The sequence below is a fragment of the Thermobia domestica genome, chromosome 6 (genome assembly GCF_964235325.1).
Source record: "Thermobia domestica chromosome 6, izTheDome1.hap1.1, whole genome shotgun sequence".
In the NCBI taxonomy this organism is placed as follows: Eukaryota; Metazoa; Arthropoda; class Insecta; order Zygentoma; family Lepismatidae; genus Thermobia; species Thermobia domestica.
The window spans coordinates 28,397,630-28,412,875 of NC_137459.1; the positions used below are offsets into that span (position 1 = coordinate 28,397,630).

At 36.7% G+C, this 15,246-nt stretch overlaps 1 protein-coding gene across 2 annotated transcripts in view; it reads right to left on the reverse strand.

Annotated features, from left to right (window-relative positions):
- Positions 1-595: 595 nt before the first annotated feature.
- LOC145687905 (uncharacterized) overlaps positions 596-15,246 on the reverse strand; it is an 84,934-nt gene continuing 70,283 nt past the window's right edge. Inside the window, exons 12-15 of one of the 2 annotated variants that reach the window (XR_014131807.1) lie at positions 13,910-14,079; positions 9,742-9,952; positions 2,929-3,107; positions 1,365-1,503 (exon numbers count right to left, since the gene is read on the reverse strand). Coding sequence is in view for 1 of the 2 variants with exons in the window: in XM_081761453.1 (XP_081617579.1) it covers positions 1,003-1,503; positions 9,742-9,952; positions 13,910-14,079 (882 nt within the window). In the remaining variant the exon portion in view is untranslated. Of the gene's footprint in view, positions 1,504-2,928; positions 3,108-9,741; positions 9,953-13,909; positions 14,080-15,246 lie in introns of both variants that reach the window. The other variant, XM_081761453.1, reaches the window with a different exon arrangement.

Genomic DNA, 15,246 nt, shown 5'->3' on the forward strand with positions numbered 1-15,246 from the left:
CTTTTCTTTATTATTTGTAAAGCTTTTCAAAATAAAAGAATAGAAACGAAGTTAATACATATCTTTAAACACATTTAACAGGGTGTCTACTAAAATTTCAGAATGAAATTTCGTGACCTTTTCTGTACCAAACCATACAATTTCGTAACTTTCTCAAGAGCGAATTAGGCCACATTTTCATGAATGCGATAGAGAAGTGCTTTGCTTGCGATTTAGTAGCTTCTACAGATGATCATACGTTTTTGGTGGTAAATTTTGACGTTTTATAGAACAAAATTTTCCAGTCTGTACTTATATTTCTACAGATTATATATATATATATATATATATATATATATATATATATATATATATATATATATATATATATATATATATATATAAGGTGACCCAAAAGCTAAATTTCTTGACTTTCATGACCGTTTTCTGAGGATTTCGTCACCCATACACACCCTGTTGAATCACAAGGAAATTCATCACTTTATAGAAAGATCGATTTATCCACTCTATAAGAACTCTTTAATGCTATCTCCTCCCTTAGAAAAAAAATGTACTTCACGAAATAAAACTTTATTTTTTCTTAAAACTTTATTGTTCAGTAAAACACAATAAATATTTGAACAACAAAAATAAATAAATAAATTTCTAATGACTACTACAAATGTTTTTTTCATATTTTAAAAAGTTATCACAGAATATCATAGCAATTATTAACTAAATCACAGTAGATAAATCACAGTAGATCTTCGTAAGATTATAAACAGTAACAGTTATGCTAAAAACGGGTCTGTGGGTGGATCAGTTGAGTTAACAATATATTCACAATTTCACAACAGCTCATCCAAAAATAAAACGGTTGTACATAGCATTGCTTAAAACACAACTGAAAAGGTAAACTACAAATTTCTAATATTGTTCACTGACATTATTTTCGGAATATGAAAAGCAATGGAAATTTCTGAAGACAAAGACAAGAGAGTTTCATTATTTAAATCACTCACATTAACTTGGCAATAAAGTAGATTTTTCAAAAACACGACTAAAAACATGGTAAATGAGTTTGTAATATTTTTCACTAATATCATCATCATCTTGACACTGAATTACCGATACATCCGGAATGTGAAATCTTGGACGGAGCGGTCTATGTTCTAGCTCATACAAAATTTTGCCTTCGTTGTATTTTTTGGCTCGTGGTGAGGAAAAGGTGAGCTTCCTGGAAGTTTCGGGAACTATTGTGGATATGGTGTCGTCCGAGTCGGTGTCAAAGGTGCCCAGGTAGATAGGAGATGAAGTCACATCATCGCTTTCGAAATGAGATCGTTTCGTTTTAGAAGCCTCAAATTTCTTGGATGGAGGTTGGTCTTCCTGTAAGATACGAGCACGACGCCCACGATGCATGCTCCTTATACGAAATGGCTTCGGCGAGGGTGCAAGTGGAGTACTAGTTAGGAAGGGGATGTTTTGATGTTTGGCCTTGCGAGCTCTCTCGAGGATTAGAGGCTGCAAGTAAAAACAGTTACGTTAACACCAAGTTATATATTAACAAGAAAAGTTATACAAAAAACAACATTGTTATGCTCTGATTCTTCAAATCTCTAATTGGATTAAAGCACCATTCTGACAATATACGCAGTATGTTCAAAAAGACTTTTTTGCTATAAAATCTGTACTGTTCATTTCAGAACATTTTAAACAGTGTCCCTTCTACTGGTAATACCATGTTCCCAATGTTTCTTCCATTTTTGGAAAGGCTCATGAAACTTTCTGGGATGATGTACAGGTCTCTTGTCGCATTGTCCTAAATCCCCTCTATGGTTTGGCAACGACGTCCTTTCAAAGTGATTTTAAGTTTGGAAAACAGGAAAAGCTCTGATGGGCTAAATCCAGAGAACAAAGTGGATTTTTTCCCCCAGACATCTGAGGATGAAGAGTGACATGTGAGCTGGCGCACCGACATGCTGCACCATCAAAGTCTGGTTTTTCCACAATTCAGGCCTCTTCCTGCGCACAACATCCATCAAACACGCTATTTCCCGGCACAATTGTTTGTTTAACATCTGACAACGCGGTACAAATTTATAATGGACAACGCCTTTCCGAGAAAAAAATAAAATAAAATAAATAAAAAGTATTTAAAAATCTTGATCTTTGTACGACAACGTGCTTCTTTCGGACAGACACACCCTAAATGAATTGAAAAACAACTGAAGTATCTCTGTAAAAGTTTTGTGAAGTCTGTAGCAAAATTACGCACACATACGTTGTTCTTCAAGCTTTTTCATTATCGCTTTTGTCACAATCCGACGGACAGTTTGTATACGTACACATTTCAGCGGTTGCAGCTTGGTGACTAACGGTCATAGCGAAACGAGGGACACGGCAGTTTGTTCTAAACCTGCTGCTGCGTGTGTTCACTGTACCGGTTGACCCGCTATTTTAAAAGTTCGGTCTTTTTTGAACACACCTCGTCTAACAAGGGACATCACCCAATTGTCCGGCTCTGATTTCAATGTTTTTTTTTTTTTTTTTTTTTTCTGATAGAGGACATGTATTCACTATTTGTGATGACAGAAATTTTTGCCATGGTGCATGTTTTCAATTTTTATAATTTTTAAGAGTTGTGATGTGGTTATTAGAGATTATTGTAGAAGTCCCTTACTATTCTTTGTAAACGGAGTGTTAATGAAAAAACAACCATGTAGATACATATAAGACCTAGGGGGAAGTCGTATGGTAGGTATGACCTTGGCGGCAGCCATCTTGAAATCCGCCAGTTTGAATTAAGGTCAAGTTTTTAAAATGGGAATAGGGTAATATGATACACAATTTCGGGCTAGAATTTAATCAGGAAGACAATCGTGAAGTTAGTTTCAAGATTCGCCCATTTGGGGAAAAGTTACAGGCATATGAATTGTTTATACTTACTCTCTCTGCAGAGGTATTGTTTCGTAAGTCTTGGTACTTGGCGATTAAGCAAAATCACCAGTGCCTGCTGATAGATGGACAGAATGCTTAGCTCAAACAGGAAGACCATTTTCTCCTTATCCAGGAGTAGATATGCTGAAGAAACAGATGACGTTGCGAAATGGAACGGACACGAAGTTCTGTTAATTTGGTTAAAAAAGAAATTATCTTCGTGACTACATACAACAAAACTGAAACTATCAAAATATTTTTAAAAATGCCATGACAAAATTCTAACAACATATCAGCAAACAAACGCATTCCTGTATCGAAACTTAAACCTTATATAAAGTATCGTCAGAATATTTAGTGCTTTTCTGCACTTTTATAAGATCAAACAATTTTAGCATATAATAAGTTCCATACTTTTCTTTTTTAGAATACTGATACATTAAAGCACGGTAGTATAATTTTCTGCAACGAGCTTACCTATCATGTCCAAAGACATTTTAATAAACATTATGGAACATGTATCTCGGTCAAATTTTGATATTTTGTATTTCCTGCTGACCAGAAATCTTCATGAGAACAAAGGAAAAATATTCACAATATTTAACCATTTCAGTCATAAAAATTATATAGTAGTATTTTCTAACTTTTTTTAGGAAGTAAAAACATACATAACATGAAAAATTTTAATAATTACTACTATGACCACCCTGGCAGATTCATATGAAATTTGAACCATGGTAGATTTAGGACATTGCACAGTGGGCCAGTAACCCCGAAAACCTGGCCAAAATAGGAAGTTGTGTTTCAATTTTTATGAAACTTAGTATACATAAGTATAGAAGAATATTTAGTACGAATTTGATACTAAAAGGGAAAATTCAAAATAGTGGATCCAATATGCTGGACACAAATTGCAAAAATATGAAGATGTGTGTAATATGGGTATTGATATTAGAGAACAATCAGATGTGAAACCAGCAGCAAGTGAAATCTGCCATTCATTATTATGTCTCGAAAGATCACAAACTATCGCAGCCACTTTTTTTTATACGACTTATATCACAAAACAGTTTGTCTTTCTGTGCTAATTGTATTCAGAAATTATATTTCGGGTTCCTCACCTGTTTTCCATGTTAATTCTTGTTAAAACGTGTTGTCTGATTTCCCGTGCTCCCTGTTTTACATTCTCATTTCACATCGTAGAATTCACATTGCTCATCACTGTATTACCCCCTAGGTTGAGTGAAAACGGAAGTGGAAAAATAGTTACATAGGTACATACATGGCTAGTTATTCAGAGTCAAATTCAATGCTTGTTGCATGCATGGGTGGCTTCAGGAGGGAAAGGACTTCCCGACATAGTGCTTTCTTCTGTTTTGTTGAGACATGGGCTCGCGGAAGGTCGAAATAAAGGGATCAGATATCACAAACAGACGGAAAATAATATCTTCCGTTGTCTTCTCTCTGGAGCACTTCCGTGAGTGATGCACCCGGTGCTGCTTAATGTGCTTATGTCTAGCCTCCTGGGCCTCTTCGGACATTTGTCCTATCGGAAGCAAACCATGGGCGATGATAGACTGGTCATGAGCAAGAATCTTCTGAACTGATTCCGGCATATAGAACCACGGGTAATTTGCAATATACAATTCCTGAATATCATTTACCCTCTCTTCAAATTTGTCTGCGTCGATGTTAAGCCCTGAGAATAACGTCTGTAATAGCACACAGCACTTCTCGGTGAATTTCGTGTGGAGGTCCGTTATCGTGGCTACTGTTTACGCAGTCTTTTAGCTGTGTTTTCTTCATTTGATGTTCCGCTGCCGCCCGGCCTTGGCTCATCAAGAATGAGACCTAACTCGACTTTCAATTTCTTTTGAGTGTCTTCCTTTATTTTCTTCGCGGCTGACTGATCTTCTTTCCCGACTTACCATTTCTTTATGCTTAGCCTGCAGGCTACATGAAGCAGGCACTCCAAGAACCTAATAAATTTATATAATGTAGCAAGACCAAATCTGAGAGACTTGGGATTTTTAGACTTGTTGATAGATTTTCTTGTAACTGTTCGTATCTTTCTGTTTTGTGCCGGATACATAAGAGGTTTATGTAGACTTTGTGTGTGTGATACCGTTGCAGACTTTGCCGTCTACTATCGTCAAATGGAGGTTGTGTTGGACTTGAAACGACGTATGTTCAACGCCAGAGCCTTATCTGAATCGTACGACGTTGCAGCGTGTCTTTCGGATTGTATACAGGACTTCCTAATCTTGTTCGCTGTAGATGGACTTGCTTCGATTTCCTGTAGTATTTTTGACTTGTCAAGTTCTCTTTGCTCTCTGTATTTCATCGCAGCTGCGTAAGCAAGTGTGTTTCCACTCTCGGCTGACTGAATTGCCTATCTCTCTCCTTTTTGATCTTTCACTGCTTTCTGCTAAGTGTGTCTTTGGGAGGCCAACTTTCGCCGAGGTTGATGGCTCTGGTTCACTAACACTCAGATTAATATCAATACTCAGCCAGTTTGCATACTTTTCCTCTACTTTACCGCAGTCGCGATTGCATTTGAGCTTCTGAAACTCCTGATAGCAAAAGGCGACTACTGTTTTTTGGTCAGCACTACATAACATCTCTCCACCTAATAAAGGTATATTTAATCTTCAACGAAGCCCAAGAGCTGCTGCTTCTTGGCTTCTCTGTTCCCTTCTGCATTCTTCAAAAACTCAAATAGCTTTCTTCTAGTTATTTTATATGTCATTTCTTTGAAAAGAGAACAAACTTGCTATTAATATGGTGTATTTTGGTTAGAAAATTTCACACACCAGCCACAATAAATATGCATTTACAATCTAAACGGGCAAAATTGGTTCACTGTTCCTGAAACATAAATAATTCAAGTACCACAGTAGCGAAAAACCCCATCTTGTATCCGCTTTTCCCGGACTAAAAACCTACGAAACCATAAAAATGTGTTTTTCTTCGTGATTTACAATCTACTTCTCCATAAACATCCATAGAATTGACAAATTACATATATCGTCATAAATATATGTCTATCATTGAATTATAATACACACAGATGGAATAAACAATAGTTACCCACTCGTGGATATGACGCTAATATTCGTAAAAATATCGCAAACTTAACCTGAATATAGGACGTTTACGAAGTTCCGTTTCGGCTTTCACCCTGACCAAATCCATGAACGAATGTCAGTAACACTGATAGCTGTATACAACTGGGACCTTCCTGGATTATATACGTTAGGTGCTAGACCCTTCCATGAAACTTTCATTTTTGGGATTTTGGCCAGGTTTTCTGGGTTCCTGGACCACTGTGCATTGTGACTATCATAACCCGTGACAGATTTATATAAAATAAAATTAATTATTTTTACGGTTTATATCACACATTTTCATCAGTTCTAATAACTTTTATTTACGTCTTGTTTCTTCCATCGCTTTCTGTGAAATGAATGGAGCAATATTTATTTTTCTCTATATGCATAATGTCACAATCGACTTTGAGCATATAATGTAAGTATAACTTTCCTTCTTACATCTGGGACTGATTGTTCAAGCTGTCAAAATGAATCTCTTCTGTTAAATGAATAATAGCCGCTCTCTTGTAATAAACAAGTGATTTGTTTTTGTCCACTATTTGCTTTCTAGGGATACCCAATGCCGTTCTTTCTCTTCTGTATTCAAGCCAAGTGTGTTATGGCTATGCCAAATGCATTTGAAATCAAACACAATGTCCATTTTTTCGTTGGAATAAAGTATCAGTATGAGGCAACTGAGAAATATCATTTGTTTACTCCTCCCATGTTTGAACAGAACCGCTTTACTACTTTTGATCTATTTACTTCAACATACTGACTTGTCTTCTCCCATTTTCTACATTTTCTTGGTTTCCAATTCCAACAAACTTCGAACCTTATGCAACACAGGACTTATCACACCATTTAGTAAGAACCACTCCAACTATACTTACAATCTCTTGATAAAGGTACGATAATTGAGCTCCTTTATATCATTATCTGAGTCGAAGGGTAGTTCGCTGAATCTGTCAAATCTAACAGTTTCACCTGCAGGTATGTGTCTGTCTGAGACATTGCAAGTGACCAGGAGTTATCTACAACTGATCCGAATTCTTGTAGCCCGTAGCCCTCTTCATCACAGAAATCGTCCATATCAGAAATGTTGTCATTTCTCATTCAATACAAGCAGTGAATCACGACTAACCTTCTTTCGGTTAGATCTTGTACATGGATCATCATTTTCAACAAACCAAATGTGATCACTGTCCATTTTGCATACAAAACATAAAATCTCAGCGAAACAAACCCATTTTGTCTTGTTTACATATGTAACACTCCCGCGTTATAGGTCAACTACAGTCACAGTGTCCTATACGTTAGTCACGTTCTGTCACGTTACTTAAAGCATATATGACATCACAACTACAGAAATGTAGTTCTTATAAAGTTCACACTCCTTAATTTCTTTTATGATACACTGGAGAAACGAATATACTTGAATTTGGTAAAGTTTAGCTCTCATAAACACTTTGCACACTAAACTAAAAAAAATCTTCAGAAAAAAAAATGTCATAATAGTCAGTTTTCTGAACAACACACGACAGGAGGGGTTGTCTCTACTATGAAGCGTGACAGAAACAGGATGTTCTGACTGGCAAAGCGAAATACACTTATTTAAAACATTTACAGAACTGAAAATGTATCGTCGTAGATATAATACAGTGAGACTAAAAGGATTATTTGCCAATGGTAGTGTATAATTTTGCTACCACTTCAAATTGAGTTTTATAATCATACCAATTTGATTAAAGGCCACATTTTGTGGAAGTATGACGTTTCAAAATTTATGACAAAAGTAGAGTATCGTCTGTGTTTTTATTATTACACTTTCACTGAAATATGTATCCTAAGGGAAAAGGGATTCAAATATTCTCCATAAACATATTTTTCCCGTGCGAAGAATGGGTATTTCAGCTAGTTATGACTGTCAATAAAGTATTGAGCCTTTGGAGGTTAAAATTGAGAACACATTTATTGTGATTTGAAAAGAACACTATAAAACGACATATGTACACTCATGTCCAAAATGACTGTCGCATATCTATAACTGTCTTCTTGTAAGAATATAATTTGATAATGATTTTGTAAGGTACTTTTAATACTGATACTATGTGTATAATCGGGAAATGTGTATTTGTGGTAAATTTCAGAGGAAAAGAATTACAAATACGAAAATTAGAATGAGTAAAACAAAATATTGCTAAATGGACAAGAAAGTTTTATTTTCGTTTTACTGTTCTTATTTACTGCTCTTTTGACATGAAATTTGCCACATACATGTCTTTGCCGATTAAACACATACTAAAATTATAAAAAATACCGAGAGAATTCGTTATCAAATTATATTCCTACAACAACATATTTATAGACATGCCACAATAATTTTGGAATGAGTGTATCATTGTGTTCGACGATTTTTTTCGGGAGAAAGAAGGGGGGGGGGGGACACCACGATTCCGTCGCAACAGAACTTATGTGGTTTCTAGTACAAAAATAATAATTAAAAAAATTAACGAAAATAAAAAATCTGTGACAGGGTTTTCACAGATCTTTTTTGAAACTAAGTAATACCACTATTCAGGAATTCTCCACAGACCGAAACAAACATTAGTCGGACGGTACTAGATCCGGGCTATACGATGCACACATTTAAACCTCGCAGCCAAATTGTCTCAATTTCTGACAGGTCGTTAAACATGTATACGGTCTAACGTTGTCAGCGTGGTATACGACACCTTCTTGCTGACCAGTTCCAAGTCTATAGTTCTGCCCAGCGGCAGCCACTTGTGATGCATGATGCCCTTCCAATCCCATCAAACACACAGCATAACCTTCCTGAGCGTTAATGGGGCTTTGCCATATCAGACTGTCGAGCTGCTTCTAGTTTCGACCACGATCTTCTTCGCATTGTTGTTGTGGGTTATTCATTTTCCATCACCCGTGATCAACCGCTTTAGAAATGGATCGAGTTCTTTACGTCGTCATGTTTCAGTAGAGATTCGCAGATAGCAATCAAATACAATAATTGTTTTCGAGTCAGATCATGCGGCACCCAAACGACTTGCTTTCTCCAAATGGTTTGTCACTGTTTGGTGATGAATATTTAGATCATTAACAATACCATGACTGATTACAAGTCGATCTTGTATTTCCAGAATATTATCCACTTTTACTGTGATTGGTTGTCCATTGCGAGGAGCACCTTGGACATCAAAATTTCCAAAACGAAAGGGACTAAGCCATCTTTTGAATAATGTGCATTACATAAAGCATCAATTTCTTCACGGCGTTGCTTAGAATTTGCGTCTTTATCGAGAAAAAAAAAACTGTAAAATGTAGTATAGTTTTGAGAAAACTTCACTCATCTTTATGGCGCAATAACTTACCAACATTTTTTGACATCAACTACCTTCAACTATCGAGTGATGTTACACCTTACCCGCTGCGACTCTCATACCTTGAGAATTGCGACAATAACGCCATCTTGTGCGCAAAAGGCTCATTACTTTTTCGATTATCTGATATACAGCAGATTCCATGTAATCTGAGTGTGTTTCTTGATCTGAGTGTGCAATGTGAATGAAGTACCAAAAACATCTTGATAAATAATCACTTCTACAATCAAATAAGATATGCTTAGTTAAAACCATAAAAATGTGTGATGTCTGTTCTTAAGGAATAAAAGTACTCAACCCTCGTCTGGATATTCAATACGAACACTACTGCTTACCTTACTGAGAGCTTCACTAGCTACATCGGCCGCTGACACTAGCGCACCGAAAGTGAGCTTGGAAAATAAAGACACATGAACAGGTGGAACTGCAAAGACGAGATCAATGTAATCTTCACATATGATTTCTGGGAAACCCGTTAACAGCTCTCTGACCGATGGCGATGTACACCTTAACGTAGTCAAACAGGTACAAATAATATCTGCAAGCCTGTAATTAGAAAAGTAAAAAATCATTTAAGTATAGACATATATACTTACAGTAGTGTTATGATTACTAAATAAGGGTATGTGGCTGTATCCCTTCACGCAAAAAAAGAGACGAACTTTTGACTTCAAAATACTGTTCACCTTAATCAAGTTGTGTTTAAAAAATTTAAAAAACACGTTACCATGGACTAGGGGCAATCACGTAATTCTTACCTTACAGCAAGGAGGACACAAGTGGTGGCACTGTCCCGCCATCTATACATTTATATACTAACTACTTGCGAAACAAGCCAGGTCGTTCACAGCAATTACCGTTCAGCTAATGCATTGTTGTGAAATTGAGTATTTACTTCACCCATGGATTAAATCAATTAAAATTTAATAAATATTTCGTATTACAATTATTCATTTTGAGATCTTTTGTACGTAGACATTACATTTAAGTTACAATTCATTGAAGTTACAATCATATTTAAGTTACAAAGATTTAATAACGTTGCATCGTTGTCAAGAGACCCAAAGCAACGACTAAAGTACTTTCTTACAATACATTAAGACACTATGTCATTGTTTCGCCCTGTTATGGTAGTCGAATCAAGACCATTTGTGATACAAAACACGTGTAACCCCGAGAGGTGGAAAATGAAATGAAATCTTTAAGTCTTAAGTCCCGGGGTTATGTCGGCAAGGATAAAGGAGACGGTGATGATGAGAAATGAACCAAATGATGGAATGAAGGATTTAGGATTTAGATTTCTGGGCTTTCGACATCTAAGGCCATTTAGCTCTTCATGATTTGAGGGATGACGTCCCTCAGCGAGCACACAATTTGGGGAAAGGGAAGGAAGGAAGCGGCGTGGGACCTATAAGTTAGGTAGCACCCCACACAAACAATACTAAAACTAAACTAATAAAACTTGTACTATAAAACGAACTATTTAATGGCATTTGCCTTGTTCGAATGAGAAAAACCCAGGAAAACCTCATCAGGGTGGCTGGCCTGAAAAAGCGTGTTACACTTTTTCGACCGAGTGACCCCACCTGGAATGATGGAATGAAGAAAGCGGGAAGAAACGGGAGAACCCCGACAACATCCACGCACAGTGTGTCCGCCAGAAAGCTCACTTGGCGCGATCTGGGATCGAACAAGAGACTCCATGCAAAAGAGGTAAACGCTGTACAACTAAGCCACCGTGCCCCCCCCTCCTCCTCCGAGAGAAGGTGGAACAAGCAGTAACTCAAAAAAGATTCAGTTTCCATTCTTGTCCTTCATCCGATCGGGATCAAACTTTGTATGGTGGTAGACTTTTATCTATTTATATTGGCGCGTGAAATACTAGTTCTGGAGGCTTTGGGTTCCCGAAGTTATAGATAATTGAATTTCTATATTATGGGACATACCAAATAATAATAATAATAATAATAATAATAATAATAATAATAATAATAATAATAATAATAATAAAATATAAAATAAATAAATACTATTTAAATAGCAATTAAAGGTCAGTCTTGGACAGAAAAATAAAAATCTAATGAAGGACGATTTTTTTTTTTTTTTTTACGACTATGCAATTTCATTTGTTACAATAACATATTCACATATTTTAATCACAATATAGAGGACGATTCAAAAAGCGAACACGTATTGGAAAAGGGTATATTTAAAAAAAGTAGAAGTAGTACAACTGTAAAAGTTTCCATATTTATTTACGAATGTCTAAAAGTTTAAAAGTTAATACAGGTGTTCAATATGTCTTCCATCACTGGCACAAACATCATCACAGCGATAACAAATTCTTCCCAAATTCTGATAGCATGTCCATGCCATGGACGCTACAGAAGTAGTGATCCAAGTTTTCAGTTCTTCCAGATCTTTAATAAGGGTGCTATACCCTCACAAGACGAAGTCAGAGTGAGATGTATTTGGTAATCGTGGATAACACCTGAAGAGAGTGAAATCCTTACTCCACCACACTGACGATTTAAAAGATTTTCATTAAGAACTTGTCGCACTTGACAATGCCAGTTAGAGTAATCCCTCTTGTTGAAAAATGAAGGTTTCAAAATCTTTATTCGGGCTCGGAAACAGTCAATTTCGTAAATCAGCAAGGTAGTTCTCACCGTAAGCTGTTTTATCATCAAAGAATTACGGGCTGTACACAAATGAAGGGATACATTCAACATTATAAACAAAACTGAACAAAGCGTAGAATATATTAACAGTGGTGTAACGGTTTCGGAAATGTAACATCGCCTACATTAGACACGCTGTGGAAGTTCAATCCAACAATAACAAATTTAAATTTAAACAGAAAGTGAACGGAGTAAGCGTTACCTCACTTTAACCCTAGACTTGCACAACGGGTGGATTTTGAAGGGCTGCGTTGGAAAGTAGCTTGGATTCAGACCATAGATGGGCATTTTCCACTGGGCTCGCGCTCACCTCTTTCAACTAGGCTCGGGCTTATTTCTGTGATTGGGCTCGCGCTTATTTGGGCTCACGCTAATTTATTTCGTTGGGGCTCGTGCTCATTTCCCTCAGTTGGGCTCGCGCTGACTTATTTCATTGGGACTCGCGCTTAATTATTGAGCTTAGCCCGGTTGAGTGCGAGTGCCGAGCTGGTGAGTTTGGACACGTATGGTACGTAATATCCAATATAGCAGAGATATCCTTTTAGTTGCATTATAGGAAGCATTCATCCTCCATAGAGAAGGTTTAGGAAAGATATTTGTTGTTGACTTATTGAGAGAAAATCACTACTTTTATTTTTTCCACTTCGATTCTGCCCGATGGGAATTTGAAACCATAAAACAGTTTTTATCTTTCATTTCATTTAAAGAATCATGAAAATACTAAATATCATGTTAGATCGATGAAACTTCTTCGATTTCGACCAAATATGAAATGTTGGTGGATCTTCACAAGCTTAGTAAGCATATGAAACATTAAAGTGAGCAGACTTTGATTTCGGAGCTAAGGGCCATCAAATTTGAACGTTACAATTTTCGAAGAAACATATTATTATTATTTGAAAATCATCATTAACTGTTTCGACGCAATAGACGGATCTCCCAAATTTGACATGGTGGTACAGCTTGACAACTTTAGCAGACACTATGATGTCCAGACCTTTGGTTTCCGAACTATTGGCTATCAAATTAAATATTTGGACTTCACTTCTTGATCAACTCCAAATTTAGTGGCCAATAACTCTAGAACTAAGAATTTGTACAACACAATGTTCCATATGCCTACTGAGCACGTCTGGATCTATTACCATTTCAAATGTAATCAAGTGAAAATCTTTGGTTCCCGAGTTATTTACCATCAAAGTTGGAGTTTTTACATAGACCAATTTACGGAAAAGGGAAAGAAAAAAATCGCTGTTATTACATGCAAAAAAAAAAAAAAAAAAAAAAAAAATGGAACTTGTTCGATCCTGATCATCTTGATGGCAAATCTTAACTAGTACACACATGAAACATTATGGTGTGTAGACCTTTGCTTCTCTAGCTATTAGCCATCGAAGTTGGGAATTGGACTTATATTTTGACTAACTGGTTTTGTCGTGAGTTTTGTAGGCTGTCGTTACCGTGAATACTTACACGCCACACACACAACGCGCTTGCCACTTTCGTTACGCTCGCATCATATAATCAAGCAAGAACAATCTGCCTTCTTTAGCAATCAAAGAGAACGCCCATTTTACACCATCATTGTCTCGTCAATCTAATGCACACTGCTTCTCACATAGTACAAGTTTACCCTAATACTACACCTCTAACGGTTCGGCGATGCGATCACCGTCTGACCGATGCCAACCGACAAATGTAACGTGGTTCCAACTCTGCATGTTTTCTTGAAACTGATAAAGATCTGTATAGTCAATAGCATATAACAGTCCAAGTTAAAAAGTAATCACTTTATGGAGTAAATGATGGATGATATACTTACTTATTTAGTATTTGTGCATCCTCTGGTGTAATTTCTAAATGGTCTTCACAGCAAGCTTGATCAGTCTTTGTATGATCATGTGTGAGCGTTTCCTTGTTAAGTATTGCTTTTAGCAAATGTGACCTCGCCAAAAGTGCCACACATATCATCAGACATCTGTTGGATGCAACCTGAAAATTCAGAAAATAAAAATGTTATCTAGTCAAGCTGTAGGAAGGCACGACTTACACATTTGTTAAATTGTACACATCTATAAATGAACTGATTTCAAAAATAAAAAGAAATAAATGACGGAGTAAATGCTGAACTAGTTTAGCAATTAGTAATATCAATGTTACACGTTATACTTACATTGTTCAGAAATACAGGGTGTAAGACTGATGATGAAAGACAAAAGGGACTGAGTCAAAAGAAGACATGGAAAAATAACACGGATAAAACAATGAAAAGGGAAATCACACTAAAAAGCAATCCTCAATATCCACAACTAACTTGAGGCGGCTGTGAAAGCTGGCACATGCAGCACGTACAGTCTATTGGGGAATAGCGTCATACGTCGCCTGGATCCGGTCGATCAGCTAGGGCTTTGTGTTGCTGTTGGTTATTTGTTCAACCACTATCCACACATAATAATCCATAGGATTGCAATGGGTCCGATGAAATCGTAAAAAATCTTGTGATTCTTCTCTCACTACACAAGGCATACATACTGCTAAAAGTAACATGTATAATCCTGAAAGAGGCGGACATACTATCTGTAATGATAGAAGGCAATTCATCGAGAGAACTGGACATGAACTGTAAGAAATGGAAGTAACAACATGTTCATGCAATTAGATTATTAGCGTAGAAGACCAAATTTGAAGGTATTCAAGGACAAAGCAATAAGTTTTAATAAAAAGTGACAACTCAAGAATATCAACTGTTTAGGATTAGGATCAGGAATTAGATTTCTCGGGTTTCTTCATCTATGGCCATGTTAGCCCTATGAGGGATGACGTCCACTGGCGATCACACCATCTGAATATTTTGCCTGGTGTGAATGAGGAAAACCCTCATTCAGGATGGCTGGACTGAAAAAGCTTTTACCCTTTTTCGACTGAGTGTCCTCACCGGGAATCGAACCCGGAACCGATGGCACCCAAGACCAGAGCGTTAGCGACTTTACTACGCGGGGCCACAATATCAACTGTTCAGAAGAGCTAATTGAAGATTGGTATTGTTGCATGTTAACATGGACTGACAAGTAACACAACTGATTCCCGCGGAGGAGGATATGTACCTTTACCTGCAATGTTTTTACATAAAACTCTCATAGTCTTTCGGACAATTTTTAG